This window comes from Helianthus annuus, chromosome 6 (assembly GCF_002127325.2).
Source record: "Helianthus annuus cultivar XRQ/B chromosome 6, HanXRQr2.0-SUNRISE, whole genome shotgun sequence".
NCBI lineage: Eukaryota > Viridiplantae > Streptophyta > Magnoliopsida > Asterales > Asteraceae > Helianthus > Helianthus annuus.
The window spans coordinates 27,208,495-27,226,471 of NC_035438.2; the positions used below are offsets into that span (position 1 = coordinate 27,208,495).

General features: G+C 42.6%; 1 protein-coding gene across 1 annotated transcript; it reads right to left on the reverse strand.

Annotated features, from left to right (window-relative positions):
* Positions 1 to 3,028: 3,028 nt before the first annotated feature.
* LOC110944569 lies at positions 3,029 to 4,613 on the reverse strand. The gene is made up of 3 exons (XM_022186227.1): positions 4,228 to 4,613; positions 3,158 to 4,108; positions 3,029 to 3,044 (listed from the first exon to the last, which is right to left on the reverse strand). The coding sequence occupies exons 1-3, from the start codon at positions 4,611 to 4,613 to the stop codon at positions 3,029 to 3,031; spliced, it is 1,353 nt and encodes a 450-aa protein (XP_022041919.1).
* Between the last annotated feature and the right edge of the window lie 13,364 nt (positions 4,614 to 17,977).

Below are 17,977 nucleotides of genomic sequence, written 5' to 3' on the forward strand. Positions count from 1 at the left end.
AGTTCATACTGCAGGGCCTTGACCCTCACCTTTTTTGCTGCCCAGTCTCCCTCAGGTAACGTCCTGTCCCTGAGGAACTTCAGGATCGGTGTCATCCATGTTTCCTGTGTATCCTCGATTGCGTTTATCTCCTTCATGTTGAGGGAGGGGGCATTCAGGACTTCTACTTTGACTTCTCTTGCCAGGTGGTCGAATGCCACCGAGGCCAATTTACTGAGGGCATCAGATTTTCTGTTCCGTCCTCGGGGGATGTATTCTAATCTGAAAGTCTTGAAAGCCTTGGCTGTTTCCTTCACTTTCGCCACGTACTGAGCCATGATGTTGTCTTTGGCTTCATATTCTCCTTGGTACTGTTTTACTACCAGTTGTGAGTCAGTGCTAGCTTCCACATGCCTTGCTTTCATTTTTTGTGCCAGCCTTATCCCTGCAGGAGGGCTTCGTACTCGGCAGTGTTGTTGGTGTTTTCGAAATCCAGTCTTATGGCGTATGTCAGCTCAATCCCTTCGGGGCTTATCAGTGTGATACCTGCCCCGCTCCCTTCTTCACTAGAGGCTCCGTCGGTGAGTAATTTCCACACTGCCCTGTCTTCTTTTTCTCTTTCTTCTTTCTCCAAGGCTTCCCATTTTAAGAGTTCCCTCTCTTCATCCTCAAAGACTTCTGCTAAAAAGTCGGCCAGTATCTGCCCCTTCATGGCTGTCCGGGGCTTGAACTCCAAAGAGTGTTCTCCCAGCTCCACAGCCCATTTAGCCAACCGCCCTGATAGCTCCGGCCTCCTGAGTACCTTTTGGATAGGTTGATCGGTCATCAGGACAATCTTGTGTCCTTGGAAGTACCTCCTGAGTCTCCGGGACGCGAAAACAAGGGCTAATGCCAACTTCTCCAGGGGCATGTAACGTTCCTCGGGACCTTTAAGTGTTCTGCTGATGAAATAAATGGGGATCTGCTTCCCTTCCCGTTCTACCATCATAACTGCACTTATGGTCGTTTTCGAGGCTGACAAGTATAGGAGTAGGAGTTCCCCGGGCACTGGGGTGGCCAATGTTGGGAGCTTGCAGATGTAAGTTTTCATTTCTTGGAAGGCAGCCTCAGCTTCTGGGGTCCATTTGAACTTGTTTGTTTGGAGGCAGTCCTTCAGCACTTTTATGAAGGGGAGGGTCCTGTCGGCTACCTTTGATAAGAAACGATTTAATGCTATTAATCTCCCGTTTAGTTGTTGGATGTCCTTCAGGGACCTGGGAGATCGCATCTCAGCCACAGCTTGGGTTTTCTCCGGGTTTGCTTTGATTCCTCCTTTAGTGACTACTACTCCTAGGAAACTCCCCTCCTCTACTCCAAAACAGCACTTCCTAGGGTTTAACTTCATGTTCACATCTTGCATAGTGTTGAGAGTCTCAGCTATATCATCTATCATGGCCATCTCCGTCAAGCTTTTGATAACAATGTCATCGACGTATACTTCTAGGTTCCTTCCCCATTTTTCCCTGAACAGAGCGTTCATGAATCTCTGATATGTGGCCCCAGCATTTTTGAGACCGAAGGACATCTTGGTATAGCAGAATGTCCCTTCGTCTGTGATGAAGGCAGTCTTTTCTTCGTCCTCTATTGACATCTGGATTTGATGGGAGGGGGTACTGAGACAAAGAGTCTACCTGGACGTCTATTTCTGGGAGGGGATAACAGTCCTTAGGACACGCTTTGTTTAGATCTTAGAAATCGATCACATCCTCCATCCCCCGTCTTTCTTTTGAACCATGACCAGATTGGCGATCCAGGACGGATACTCACTTCTCTGACTATTCCTGCCCTGAGCAGTTTTCTGGTTTCTTCACAAGCAGCCCTTCTTTTGTTGGGTCCCATGCTTCGCTTTTTCTGTCTTACCGGATTCGCCCATGTGTAAGTGTTGAGCCGGTGTTCAGTTAAGTTCCTGGGGATTCCTGTCATGTCTCCATGTTGAAATGCAAACGCATCTATGTTGTAGAGAAGCAGCTCCTTCAGGGCACTTTTGCATTTGTCACTTAAGTGACTTCCCACTTTGATCGTTTGTTCTGGGAACCTGTGATGACTGTCGTAAGGGTCAATCAAAAACCTAAATAAACTACGCAGATAGCGTAAGTAGGGTATCGTATCCACGGGGAATTTGTGGTCAGTGTCACGTTTCTATCTAAGAACTAACTTAACTAGATTGGGGGTTTTGTGAATTTGATTATAAAAACTAGGAAGCTAATTAATAAAGTTGTAATCAATACGAGAACGAGTAACCTCTACCCGGAATCCCAATTACCCGTTTAACATCAAAACCTGTTTACCGATTCAAAACACTACATAGACATGGCCTCGGAATTAATGAATCTGATTAATTATCAAGGATAGTTTTTAAGATTCACTATGCCACCTAATAACCCGTTCAATTGTATCAACTACCCGCCAATTTACCAACCCGCTAACAACGCAAGAAAGTTGCCAATACGCTTAATAAACGACAAATAATTCAAACACAATGAACGTTTACCAAGAATCCAACACGAGTGGTCAAGCTGTACCAGTTATACGAATCCGTAAACAAGAACTAATGCAAAACAATGTAAAAGTTCATCCGAGTAGAAGCTACAAGCGAATTAGCCGCGCATCATGGTCATTGTTGCTTCAAGATTTGCCAGAAATTGATTAATCATCAACAAGTTGCTTGGAAGATGGAAGATGATGGAAATTGATCGCCCAAAAGTGCTCCCAATCGTCCTCTGGCGGCTGCGTAATGAATTTCCCACGTTTTTTCTCGAACTAGGTTAAAAATCACAATTTTCCGCGCTGTACCACTTTCGCGCCACGTGACAGCTCACATAACCTCCCTCGCGTGGCGCGAAGAAGCTTATGCTGACTGATCGTTGACTTCCACCTGTCGCGCCACGCGACACCTCGCATAGACTCCCTCGCGTGGCGCGAGGGAGCATGGTTTCCAGCATTTCCGCTTCCTCACTCCGTATTGCCTTGTAACACCCGTTTTCCAGCTTGTATGATCATTGTACTGCATTTACGCGCTGTTAAGCCTGAAAAACCCGACAACCAATAAGTACACAAATTACTATGAATAAACACACTCTAATGCTTAAAACCGACACAAACTATACATAATACGACGTGTTTACACCCGCACATCAACCTGTCGCAAAGGACCCACTCTTCTATTCCCTCTTTCTGGGGCTTCTCAGATGCTTCTTCTTTGGATACGGAAGAAATTACCTTATAAGCGGATTTAACCCAGGCTAAACCCTTCGGTGTTTGAAACACTAAAGCTCCGTGGGGGGTGGATGCCTGTGCTTGTAAGTCCCCAATTCCAGGTCTTCCTAAGATCGCGTTGTACTTCGAGGGTGCCCGGACCACTGTGAAGGTCAGGTTTATCGTTCGGGCCCGATCCCCTACCCCAACTGTGAATGGGAGCCTGATTTTTCCCAGGGAGTGTGATACACTGTTGTTGAATCCCACTAAGGGGATGGAGTCTTCTTCAAGCCGATCTCTTACATCTCTGTCGAATCTAAGAAAACAATGCTCGTATATTACTTCGACACCGGACCCTCCATCCACATGTATTCGAGATACCTTGTGGCCAGCTATTATGGCTGAGATGTTTAGGGGTAGTCGTTGCACTTCATTTTCTTCCAGGTGTGGCATAAGGATGGGAGCTTTCATGCAGTCCGGGGAGCCCAGGATTCTGGCCTTTACACTCCGGGTGGTCTCGAACTCACTCCTCCTTCTAACCATATCAACATCTGCCCTCCCAGGCTCCCTTGCATCTCTTCCCTTGCGATCCCCTCCCCCCTCCTTAATTTCCTTAACCAAGTGGGCCAGCCTTCCTGTTTTTACTGCGGCTTCTATCTCTCTTTTCAGATACATACAGTCATCAATTTTGTGCCCAAAACCTTTGTGAAGATCACAGTACTCGTTTGGTTGTGCCTTCGGCCCGGGTTTTATGGGTGGTGGCCTTGGGAAGGAGTTCTTTACCCTCTCAGTGGCCAGTATCTCACTTGGGGTCTTGGTGAGGGGGGTGAAATTATCGGAGTAAGGAGGGGGACCCCTCCCCCGGGGTCTGTACGGGGAGTATGAGGGCCTCGTTCTGTCATGCAACATTCTATCAAAAGCAGGCTTTCAGGAGTAAGGTGTACCTTTGTCAGGGAGCTTTATAGCTGGGGTGACCCTCCGAGGTGTGACATCCGTCTCCTTAGCTTTGCTGACTGTGTCTTTCCCTCTGACAAAGGCTCTGACCCTGTCCATAAGGTTGTCAAATGAGTGGGGGAACTCTTCCCCAGTTTCTCACACAGCTGTGTATGCTTCAGCTCGTTTATGAAACTGCTGATCTTCATGACCTCCGGGACGTCTTTGATGTTCATGCTTTCCCTGACGAACCTCTCCATATACTGGTCTATTCTCTCATTGTCCCTCTGCCTTATGTGGAGGATCTCATTTAGGTTCTTGACCACCTTTCTCTGCTGACCAAAGTTCCTGAGGAACTTCTCGCTTAACTCTTCATAACTATCAATTCCCCCTGGAGGGAGGCTGTCAAACCAGAGCCGGGCTCCCTCTGTCAGAGTTTGTACAAACATGTGGCACCATACAGGCATGGACCATCGTCAAAGTTGCCCCGCTCCCCTGAAGGCATGAAGATGATCTTCAGGGTCTCTTATCCCGTCATAACGGTCAAAGTTTGGGGGTAACTTTGTTTTGGGGGGCATTGGTGCTTCTGCAATTCTTCGTGTGAACTTTGAGACCTCAGCTAAGTCCCGTGGTAGATAGGGTTGATCCAGGCCATCATCACTTTGATTATCCTTTTCCTTCCCTTTTTCCTTCGACTTTTTTCCAATGATGAGGTCCTCCCTTTCTTCTGAAGACATTTGTCTGAGGGCAGTCATGAATGTTTCCAGTGGGTCACCATTGTTATTCTTGTTTTGAAGGTCTGTTCCTTCTTGGTTGGAGGGTGTGTCAAAAGAAAGTCTAGCCCTGAGGCTGTCAAGCTTTTCTTGTCTCTTTAAATCTTCAAGACACTTTGTTAACTTTTCTCTATGCATGGCCACAAAATCCGGAGTGATATGCTCCGTTCTTTCTGGGTTTTCCACCTGGTTCTCGTTGCCTTCTTCATGGGTTATGTCTTCTACAGTGACCCTATCCAGATCATTCTGCGCCGCTTGGGTGATACGTGAGTTGGGTGGGGTTGCCATGTCGTCGTTGGTGAGATAAGCTGCTCTTAATGTCGGATTTTGATGTGGGAACACCGGACAGGCTGATGTCCCACGGATGGCGCCAATGTCGAATACCCAACTCCCGGATGACGTAAGATGGATCTTCGCTGACGTTGAGAGCCTTCACCTTAGCTACTGCAAAAAGAACAAACCGTTAGCCTCGCCACGGAGGACCCCGGAGGGGGGATCCGTGACCAAGCTCCGGTGTGAGAGTAAGTAAACTTGCCGGAGGAGCAGAGGAGTTTTATCCCGATGAGTGTGATCACCGGGATGTTTCCTCTTTGGTGTGAATCGAATAAGTGTGATGTAGGTGATAAATGTGTGGGAATATTGGTCGGAAATTAATATGGTGATAGTAAATGAGAGTGGAGTAAATGAGATGGTCTCCTGATCATACCTTATGTCCTTCATTGTTCTTCTTATATAATACCCAGCCCTTATCTTGCGTGTGAGATATTTTACTTAGATGATCCAACGAGTCCGGCGAGTCCTCGAGGGGTGCAGACACGTGTCTGACCCCTAACGGTAAGATGATCTTCTCATTTAATGCTCTAGCCGGAAAGTACATATGCCAGCCGAGATCCTCTTCTTGTCAATATTAAATGAAGCCTGCATTCCCTGCTCGTGGTTTTCCCGCCTTTAACAAAGGGAAAGAAACCTTAATGGGCAAGATAACTCTATTACTTGGGCTTTCATATAATTGGGCCTTTGTAAGGATAACCTAGAGCGGGTAAAGTGGGCCTTCCCACTGGCCCGTCGTCAGAGGTATGTTCTCTAAAAATAACCATCTCATTTACTTCACCCTCATTTACTACTCCCACATTTATTTCTGACCAACATTCCTATTTATTACACACATGCATTCTATTCGTTTGATTCACACCCACGAGGAAACATCCCGGTGACACACTCATCGGAATAAGCTCCTCTATCTTTTCGGCAAATTTACTTACTCTCACGCCGGAGCTTGGTCACGGATCCCCTCTCCGGGGTCCCCCGTGGCGAGGCTAACGGTTTATTCTTTTGTAGTAGCTGAGGTGAAGGCTCTTGACGTCAACGAAGATCCATCTAACGTCAGCTGGGATTTGGGTATTCGACATTGGCGCCATCCGTGGGACATCAGCCTGTCCGGTGTTCCCACATCAAACTCCGACGTTAAAGAGTAGCTTATCTCACCAACAACAACATGGCAACCCCACCCAGCTCACGCGTCACCCAGATGGCACAGAACGATCTGGATAGGGTTACTGTAGAAGACATAACCCATGAAGAAGGCAACGAGAACCAGGTGGAAAACCCAGAAAGAACGGAGCATATCACCCCGGATTTTGTGGCCATGCACAGAGAAAAGTTAACAAAGTGTCTTGAAGATTTAAAGAGGCAAGAAAAGCTTGACAGCCTCAGGGCTAGGCTTTCTTTCGACACACCCTCCAACCAAGAAGGAACAGGCCTCCAAGACAAGAATAACAACGGTGATCCACTGGAAACCTTCATGACTGCCCTCAGACAAATGTCCTCAGAAGAAAGGGAGGACCTTATCACAGGAAAGAAGTTGAAGGAGAAAGGGAAGGAAAAGGATAACCAAAGTGATGGTGACCTGGATCAACCCTATCTACCATGGGACTTGGTTGAGGTCTCAAAGTTCACACAAAGGATTGTAGAAGCACTGATGCCCCCTAAAACAAAGTTACCCCCAAACTTTGACCGCTATGACGAGACAAGGGACCCTGAGGATCATCTTCATGCCTTCAGGGGAGCGGGGCAGCTTGGACGATGGTCCATGCCTGTATGGTGCCACATGTTTGTACAAACTCTGACGGAAGGAGCCCGGCTTTGGTTTGACAGCCTCCCTCCTAGGGGAATCGATAGTTATGAAGAGTTAAGCGAGAAGTTCCTTAGGAACTTTGGTCAGTAGAGTAAAGTGGTCAAGAATCCAAATGAGATCCTCCACATAAGGCAGAGGGACAGTGATCGAATAGATCAGTATATGGAGAGGTTCGTCAAGGAGAGCATGAACATCAAAGATGTCCCGGAGGTCATGAAGATTAGCAGTTTCATAAACGGGTTGAAGCATGCACAGCTGTGTGAGAAACTAGGGGAGGAGTTCCCCCACTCATTTGACAACCTCATGGACAGGGTCAGAGCTTTCGTCACGGGGAAAAACACAGTCAGCAAAGCCAAGGAAACGTACATCACACCTCGGAGGATCACTCCGGCTACAAAGCCTCCTGACAAAGGTACATCTTACTCCAGGAAACCTACTTTTGATAGAATGATGCATGACAGGATAAGGCCGTCATACTCCCCATATAGACCCCGGGGAAGAGATCCACCTCCTTGCTCCGATAGTTTCACCCCTCTCACCAAGACCCCAAGTGAGATATTGGCCACTGAAAGGGTAAAGAACTCCTTCCCGAGACCCCCACCCATAAAAACCGGGCCAAAGGCACAACCAAACGAATACTGCGATTTTCACAAGGGTTTTTGGCCACAAAACCGATGACTGCATGTATCTGAAGAGAGAAATAGATGCCGCAGTAAAAACGGGGAGGCTTGCCCATTTGGTTAAAGAAATCAAAGAAGGAGGGGGGGGGACCGCAAGGGAAGAGATGTAAGGGAGCCTGGGAGGGCAGATGTTGATATGATTAGAAGGAGGAATGAATTCGATACCACCCGGAGTGTAAAAGCCAGGATCCTGGGCTCCCCAGATTGCATGAAAGCTCCCATCCTTATGCCACACTTGGAAGAAAATGAAGTGTAACGACTTCCCCTAAACATCTCGGCCATAATAGCTTGCCACAAGGTGTCTCGAATACATGTGGACGGAGGGTCTGGTGTCGAAGTGATATACGAGCATTGCTTCCTTAGATTCGACAGAGATGTGAGAGATCGGCTTGAAGAAGACTCCATCCCCTTAGTGGGATTCAACAACAGTGTATCACACCCCCTGGGAAAAATCAGGCTCCCATTCACAGTTGGGGTAGGGGATCGGGTCCGAACAATAAACCTGACCTTCATAGTGGTCCGGGCACCCTCAAAGTACAACGCAATTCTAGGAAGACCAGGAATCGGGGACTTACAAGCACAGGCATCCACCCCCCACGGAGCTTTAGTGTTTCAAACACCAAAGGGTTTAGCCTGGGTTAAGTCCGCTTATGAAGTAATTTCTTCCGTATCCGAAGGAAAGGCATCTGAGGAGCCCCGAAAGGAAGGAGTAGAAGAGTGGGTCCTTTGCGACAGGTTCCCAGAACAGACGATCAAAGTAGGAAGTCACTTAAGTGACAAATGCAAGAGTGCCCTGAAGGAGCTGCTTCTCCACAACATAGATGTGTTTGCATTTCAACATGGAGACATGACAGGGATCCCCAGAAGCTTAACCGAACACCGGCTCAACACTTACACATGGGCGAAACCGGTAAGACAGAAAAAGCGAAGCATGGGACACAACAAAAGAAGGGCTGCCTGCGAGGAAACCAGAAAACTGCTCAAGGCAGGGATAGTCAGGGAGGTGAAGTATCCGTCCTTGATCGCCAATCCGGTCATGGTTCAAAAGAAAGACGGGGGATGGAGGATGTGCATCGATTTCCAAGATCTAAACAAAGCGTGTCCTAAGGACTGTTATCCCCTCCCAAAGATAGACGTCCAGGTAGACTCTTTGTCTCAGTACCCCCTGAAGTGCTTCCTGATGCCTACAAGGGATACCATAAAATCCAGATGTCAATAGAGGACGAAGAGAAAACCGCCTTCATCACAGACGAAGGGACATTCTGCTATACCAAGATGCCCTTCGGTCTTAAAAATGCTGGAGCCACATATCAGAGATTCATGAACAACCTGTTCAGGGAACAACGGGGAAGGAACCTGGAGGTATACGTTGATGACATTGTTATCAAAAGCCAGACAGAGACGGCCATGATAGATGATATAGCTGAGATTCTCAACACTATGCAAGATGTGAATATGAAGTTAAACCCTGGAAAGTGTTGTTTTGGGGTAGAGGAAGGGAGTTTCCTAGGGGTAGTAGTCACTAAAGGAGGAATCAAAGCTAACCCGGAGAAAACTCAAGTTGTGGCCGAAATGCAATCTCCTCGGTCCCTGAAGGATATTCAACAACTGAACGGAAGGCTAATTGCACTAAACCGCTTCTTATCAAAGGTAGCTGACAGGACCCTCCCCTTCATGAAGGTGTTGAAGGACTGCCTCCAGACGAACAAATTCAAATGGACCCCAGAAGCGGAGGCTTCCTTCCAAGAAATGAAAGCTTACATCTACAAGCTCCCAACATTGGCTACCCCAGTACCCGATGTGACAACTCGAGTTTTCGACTTTCATTTTCGCATTTATTGCACATTGACTTTGACTGTTTAAGTGTTTGACTTGATTGACTTGTAATTGTACGCGTTTGTAATATGTTAAACCGTATTGTGATTTATATGTTCTATACAGTGTGTATTGAGTGTGTTTGTAGATTATGGTATGCATGATATGAATATATGTGTTATATATTGTGTATTGATAGTATCTATACTACTTTAATAAACATATATGAAGGACAAGATGGTAATTGAACAAGGTGTTGAAAAAACACTTAATGCACAATGTACAACTGTTAAGGCACAAGAAAACACAAACCCTTTTACCCTTTACAAGGGTATACATCTGCCGTCCAAATGTTTTACTTTCTCACACGGATCAACATCGGGACCGTCCATTTGACTTCACACGGATCACCATATGCTTTCTCTCTCAATGCTCACACATCTCACAAAACAACATCAGATCTTCTTCTCTCTCTCTTCTCTCTCTCTTCTCGGCGATCTAGGGTTTCATGAGATCTATCACCAGATCCGTTTGAATCTATCACCAGATCCGTTTCATGAGCAGATCTAGGGTTTCATGAGATCTATCACAAGCTTTATCTGGCAAGGGATCCGTTTGATGTTCTGATGTTGTTGCAATGAGTGTTATATATCTTACCATGTTCTTTTGTGATTCTTACTTTTCTGGTGAAGCAGTTGACGGATGTTCGAACGACGAAATCTGAGGTTTACGAAGGATTTTCGCATGTGTTTTGTGATGAATCGACTCAGGTTAGGTTTATCTTTAATCTTGATGTGGATTTGTTAGTAGATGCGGTTATTTCAAATTAGGTTGAAAGTTTTGTGATATTTGAATTTGTATTTTTGGTGATGATAGTTAGGTTAATTTCAGATATGACATAGTGAAAGGATAAATTGTTTTTGTTGTTTTGATTTTACTTTATTCTGTTATATTTTGATCTTTTCCTTCATTTTTGGGACTGATATGTGTCATGGTTTTGTGAAAATCTGAGGTTTACGAAGGATTTTCGCATGTGTTTTGTGATGAATCGACTCAGGTTAGGTTCTAAATGTTGATTTATCTTTAATCTTGATGTGGATTTGTTAGTAGATAGATGCGATTATTTCAAATTATGTTGAAAGTTTTGTGATATTTGAATTTGTATTTTTGGTGATGATAGTTAGGTTAATTTCAGATATGACATAGTGAAAGGATAAATTGTTTTTGTAGTTTTGATTTTACTTTATTCTGTTATATTTTGATCTTTTCCTTCATTTTTGGGACTGATAAGTGTCATGGTTGTGTGATAATTATGATATTTAGGTCATTTAGATATGGAATAGTGAAAAGATAGATTGTTATGTATTTTTGATTTTAGTTTGTTCTGTGGGATGCTCGATGAGCAGATCTAGGGTTTCATGAGATGTATCACAAGCTTTATCTGGCAAGGGATGCACAGATTTGAACAAGGGATCCGTTTGATGTGGATTTGTTAGTAGATGCGGTAATTTCCTACATCCGATGTTTTAGTTAGGATTTACCTTTTTAATTTTTTTATGTTTACTTGTTTGTTTATATGTCACATGCAGATTAGTAAGACAAAGGTGTTTCTAAGGGCCGGACAGATGGCAGAGTTTGATGGTTGTCGGACTAAGGTCCTAAGTTATACGACCTAGATGGCTTGGATAAGCTGAGCCTGTGAGGGTATGATGCATAAGCTGAGCCTATGAGGCTATGATGCATAAGCTGAGCCTGTCGACTCTATGATGCATAAGCTGAGCCTGTCGACTCTATGATGCATAAGCTGAGCTTGTGTTCTTAATATGTCTGAACTGAAACTGTTAAGGCTATGATGCATAAGCTGAGCCTGTGAGGTTACATATGTGTTTCTTGTGCTTAAAACACTTGTACATCATGCTTTAAAGGTTGTTTAAGTTTAGTGGAAAATTACTCTTGTACATCATGCTTTAAAGCGGGGTTACATAACACAATAGACTGTGATGATGATTGTATTTTGAGGGTACATAGAAGATCGGAGTAGCATCTTGGCGGGGCAATATCCAGGTTGCATAGTTCTCACTTTGCAACCGTGTGTTGCAGCCATGGCTTTACCCGTAGTTGTGTTCATCTCTCAATTACATGTCTGAGTCTTCCAGTTGTAAAAGTATTATCACAGATTCACAGATCTAAAAGTACATGTCTGAAAGACAGATGTTGATTTATCTTTAATCTTGATGCGGATTTGTTAGTAGATGCGGTTATTTCAAATTAGGTTGAAAGTTTTGTGATATTTGAATTTGTATTTTTGGTGATGATAGTTAGGTTAATTTCAGATATGACATAGTGAAAGGATAAATTGTTTTTGTAGTTTTGATTTTACTTTATTCTGTTATATTTTGATCTTTTCCTTCATTTTTGGGACTGATAAGTGTCATGGTTTTGTGAAAATCTGAGGTTTACGAAGGATTTTCGCATGTGTTTTGTGATGAATCGACTCAGGTTAGGTTCTAAATGTTGATTTATCTTTAAGGCTATGATGCATAAGCTGACCCTGTGAGGTTACATATGTGTTTCTTGTGCTTAAAACACTTGTACATCATGCTTTAAAGGTTGTTTAAGTTTAGTGGAAAATTACTCTTGTACATCATGCTTTAAAGCGGGGTTACATAACACAATAGACTGTGATGATGATTGTATTTTGAGGGTACATAGAAGATCCGAGTAGCATCTTGGCGAGGCAATATCCAGGTTGCATAGTTCTCACTTTGCAACCGTGTGTTGCAGCCATGGCTTTACCCGTAGTTGTGTTCATCTCTCAATTACATGTCTGAGTCTTCCAGTTGTAAAAGTATTATCACAGATTCACAGATCTAAAAGTACATGTCTGAAAGACAGCTTGCTTGCTGCAGTCTCTATAAAGTACTATACGATATATCACTTGGATGTTTCCCAAGTGTTCTATGATGCATAAGCTGAGCCTGTGAGGCTATGATGCATAATAGACTGTGATGATGATCCAGGACAAGATGGTAATTGAACATCCGTCAAGCTCTTCCTCACTGTGATGATGATCAATAGAGAAGATCTGATGTTGTTTTGTGAGATGTGTGAGCATTGAGAGAGAAAGCATATGGTGATCCGTGTGAAGTCAAATGGACGGTCCCGATGTTGATCCGTGTGAGAAAGTTAAACAACCTCTAAAGCATGATGTACATCATGCTTTAAAGGTTGTTTAAGTTTAGTGGAAAATTACTCTTGTACATCATGCTTTAAAGCGGGGTTACATAACATAATAGACTGTGATGATGATTGTATGTTGAGGGTACATAGAAGATCCGAGTAGCATCTTGGCGGGGCAATATCCAGGTTGCATAGTTCTCACTTTGCAACCGTGTGTTGCAGCCATGGCTTTACCCGTAGTTGTGTTCATCTCTCAATTTATCCGTGTGAGAAAGTAAAACATTTGGACGGCAGATGTATACCCTTGTAAAGGGTAAAAGGGTTTGTGTTTTCTTGTGCCTTAACAGTTGTACATTGTGCATTAAGTGTTTTTTCAACACCTTGTTCAATTATCATCTTGTCCTTCACATATGTTTGACGGATGTTCGAAGGACGAAAGCTGAGGTTTACGAAGGATTTTCGCATGTGTTTTGTGATGAATCGACTCAGGTTAGGTTCTAAATGTTGATTTATCTTTAATCTTGATGTGGATTTGTTAGTAGATGCGGTTATTTCAAATTAGGTTGAAAGTTTTGTGATATTTGAATTTGTATTTTTGGTGATGATAGTTAGGTTAATTTCAGATATGACATAGTGAAAGGATAAATTGTTTTTGTAGTTTTGATTTTACTTTGTTCTGTTATATTTTGATCTTTTCCTTTAATTTTGGGACTGATAAGTGTCATGGTTTTGTGATAATTATGATATTTAGGTCATTTTTGGGGATGATAAGTGTTGTAGTTCAATGAAAATTATGATAGTTAGGTCAATTTTAGATATGGAATAGTGAAAAGATAGATTGTTATGTACTTTTGATTTTAGTTTGTTCTGTGGGATGTTTTGATATACTTTTTCATTTCCCAAGTGTTCTATGATGCATAAGCTGAGCCTGTGAGGCTATGATGCATAAGCTGATCCTGTGAGGCTATGATGCATAAGCTGAGCCTGTCGACTCTATGATGCATAAGCTGAGCTTTGTTCTTAATATGTCTGAACTGAAACTGTTAAGGCTATGATGCATAAGCTGAGCCTGTGAGGTTACATATGTGTTTCTTGTGCTTAAAACACTTGTACATCATGCTTTAAAGGTTGTTTAAGTTTAGTGGAAAATTACTCTTGTACATCATGCTTTAAAGCGGGGTTACATAACACAATAGACTGTGATGATGATTGTATTTTGAGGGTACATAGAAGATCCGAGTAGCATCTTGGCGGGGCAATATCCAGGTTGCATAGTTCTCACTTTGCAACCGTGTGTTGCAGCCATGGCTTTACCCGTAGTTGTGTTCATCTCTCAATTACATGTCTGAGTCTTTCAGTTGAGTGTAGTTGAGAGTTTGTAAAGTGTGAGTAGAGTGTAGATTTCTCTGAATTATTTATAGAGACTGAAGCAAGCATGCTGTCTTTCAAGCATGGTGTCTTTCAAACAGTGTATGGAAGAGTGTTGATATATTATAGAGACTGCAGCAAGCAAGCTGTCTTTCACACAAAATTAAAGTGTTGCTTTTTCCTGAACTGAATTTAATTAGTTATACCTTTGGTTAACGACTGTCACGATCACTATTATTACAGAACAAGCTCACTCCGATCTTCTGGCAGCCGGAGAAAGTGTATCTGCTTGGAGAGTCTCGGAATCGGCTTTAGTGACGCTGAACGCTGCTTCATTAGAATAAAGGTTTTTATATTTGCAACTTGACAAAATGTGATTTATATTAAATTTATTTTAAGTTAATAGTGTACTGGTTATAACTAATATCAAATCTTTACTAATACTTGATTTCTTTTTATGATGGTTGACTTTGCGAGAACTAACGGAGCTTGTGTTCTTAATATGTCTGAACTGAAAGTGTTTGAGGCTATGATGCATAAGCTGAGTCTGTCAGGTTACATATTTGTTTCTTGTGCTTAAAACACGTGTACATCATGCTTTAAAGGTTGTTTAAGTTTAGTGGCAAATTACTCTTGTTGTGTACTCCGGATTTTGTGTTCTTAATCTGTCTGAACTGAAAGTGTTTGAGGCTGTGATGCGAAAGCTGAGCTTGTGTTCTTAATCTGTCTGAACTAAAAGTGTTGAGTCTATGATGCATAAGCTGAGCTTGTGTTCTTAATCTGTCTGAAGTAAAAGTGTTTTGAGGCTGTGATGCAAAAACTGAGCCTGTGTAATCTATCTGAACTGAAAGTGTTTGAGGCTGTGATGCAAAAACTGAGCCTGTGCAAGGTTTGCTCGGTCCAACAACTCAAGCAAATGTTTTCTTTGCATTTTAGGGGGAACATGTGTGCTTCTCTCCCAGGGCATACAAAACACAGGTTATTGGCGGCAGCCCGCCATATTTAACATATAAAAAACTTTATATGTTAAATTTGGCGGGCTTCCGCCAATAACCTGTGTCTTGTATGCCCTGTGGAGAGAAGCACCCATCTTCCCCCTAAAAAACATAGAAAACATCTGCTTGAGTTGTTGGACCGAGCGAACCTTGCATAATGCGTCAAGGGAAACTATTGGTCGAGCGAGACATTTGTTCAGGTATCCTTATTTCATGATAAAATGATTATGAATAGCTGTGCATAAACTAATCGCAAGTTTGTTTGGTATATGCAGGGTAATAGGGAACAGCAGTGTTCAGCACTGTGTCATTCTTGCTTGGTGCCATCACCTCAGTTGTCTCTGGCTTACCATCCGTGTACCTTACTAAAATTTGATCGGTGCAGTGAGCATGCGAGCGCAACAAGTGCAGCCGCAACGGCGCGGTGAGGGCAGCCGCAACGAGCGCAGCGGCATGGTTAATAAAAAAATAAAAAAACTGCCACCTCTAAGTAGATATGTATCAGAATGTACAAATTCATATTTATTGTTTTGTTTATGCGTTTAATCGTTTGATTAACGACTCGATTGATTTGTTTGTAACCATTTGTCTGTAAACGAACTTATTTATCTTACTTTAATTTTTGTATTAAGCATCATCTATCGCGCCTTTGCTGACTGACTTTTATAGATCACTACTTTAGGGAGAATGAACAATTATCCAAATATGGAGATACTAAATCTGCTCGAGGTATGATGCTGGTTGAACTTAAGAAACTAATTGAAGGAAATCCTTTATTTTGTGACAAATTTCAGTTCCAAACCTTAGGAATTCAAGATTAAGGACTCTTACAAACCTAAGACTGTTTGGGAAATTTTTGACTATGTTTTGTACATCTTACAATATAGTAGTTAATGTTAGTTATTTGTGAATTTGTATCACAATTTGAACCAACAAAAGCCTAGGTAGTCCGTCTATTTCAGGTAACATAACTAGAATCAAACAATTTTCTTTGTTTTCTCCTGAGTCGCACAATAACCACCAAACGCCATCACGAAACCACCAATCGCCGCAAATCGCTGATTCTCGCCGCTGAAGAAGGCCTCAACCGACCATCACATTCTGCTACACTACCACCATCGTCGTCACAAGCCACATTGGAAACTACATCCCCGTAGATAGCCCTAAACTCACCAACCTAAGTGATACCACTCCCGCCGCATCGCGCGGGTAAGTGACTAGTTATAGTATATGTATATTCAAAACAAATGTTCAAGTCTTGGCCGAAATACCCTACACCCGAAAACACTCCTTAGCCGAAAACACTTCATGTGTTTCCGTCCATTTGTGGCCAACGAAAACCAGAATAGATTTTGGCCCAACAGTGGGATCGGCCCAACTCTGTATATGATAACCCTTTGATATCACGATAACCGCACAACACGTATAGAAACCCTAGAGTCCTTTGTGTGCGACGGCAGCTCTTCTTTCATTCGAAACAAGACTTCTCTTGTTTAATCGTTCCTAGCCGGTTAGTGGTTTATTTGTTTAAACTTTGATTTCATTTCTGAATGCATGGCTATAGTATGAGCATGATCTTGACTAAGATACAAATGATGAGTGATAATTATGAATGCATGTGTGATGTCTTGGTAATACAGTCAATTGGATATGGATCCTTCTTAATTGTCGGCCACTTTATCTAAATTTTTTTGACTATCTGATGTTAAGCATGTGCAGCCATAAATATGGATCATATGGTAGACTACTAGGTTCATACTTGCATGTGGGTTTGTCAGTAACATGTGGTGTGCAATTTATAAATATCATACATGTATAATCAGATTGAGGGTAATCAGTTAAGTACTCACATAAATCGATGATCTCATGATTGTGTTTAATAATTGATTTCAAGATATATGTGTTGAATGCGTAATGTTGTTCGGCCAGGCGGTACGATCTGTAGTAATGATATGGTTATTGATCGATCGTCTTAAATCGATAGTGATGTTATTTATAGATTGCATGATTTAGTTGGTTTTAGATCACTGATATGAACATTGTATACATGATTCGGATTTTTGATTTGACCGAATACATTAACAGATCATACATATATTATTTGGGCGAATGCTTGTTAATGGATTGTCAGAGGTTGTTGGTTGAATATTGAGCGCCATTGGTCCAATTGTTGGCTGGATCAATGTTGGTCCAATCAAAGTAAAGGCACCCTAGATACTCAGATATATCAAAAGCAAATTGTGCATACCTATGATTTGTTTATTAATTGTCGGCTATGGTATTCATTTGGTCCAATGATGCTTGGCGGTTGGGATAGATGTCGGCCACTAGGGCCATTAAAATTCTGTCATATTTTGCCTATTATTACCGAAACATAATATGGGATCCGGCGAATCAAAGGGGTGCTCTTGTGACCTCGGCGAAACGCCCACCTCGACGAAACACATGAGTGTTTCGCCGTGATGCCTGTGATATACGTGTGATGCTTTTATCAGTTAGTGATGACAGTGTTGAGTTGAGTATGTTAACTGTGCTAAGTGTTACCTTGTTAAGTATGTTGATCTTGTTAAACACGATGACCCTGTTAAATGTGTTACTAAATAACCTTGTTAGAATTGACCAAGAACTCTATCATATGATGCATAATTGTATGAACGTGAAATAACGGTTATGTGTTGAATCGGTGATGATTACCTTGCATGCATTCTATACTTTTAACTTACAAGAAATCAATGTGAAAATGAACTGATTTAAGTATACGTGTACTTTAGGACTTGATTGATTTACTTTGAGCACTTACTTAGCATACCGAGCAAACCAAGGTGAGTTCACACTCTTACTAAGGCATGGGATTTCCCAGGGCTTGGGAATGGGATTGAAGGAATG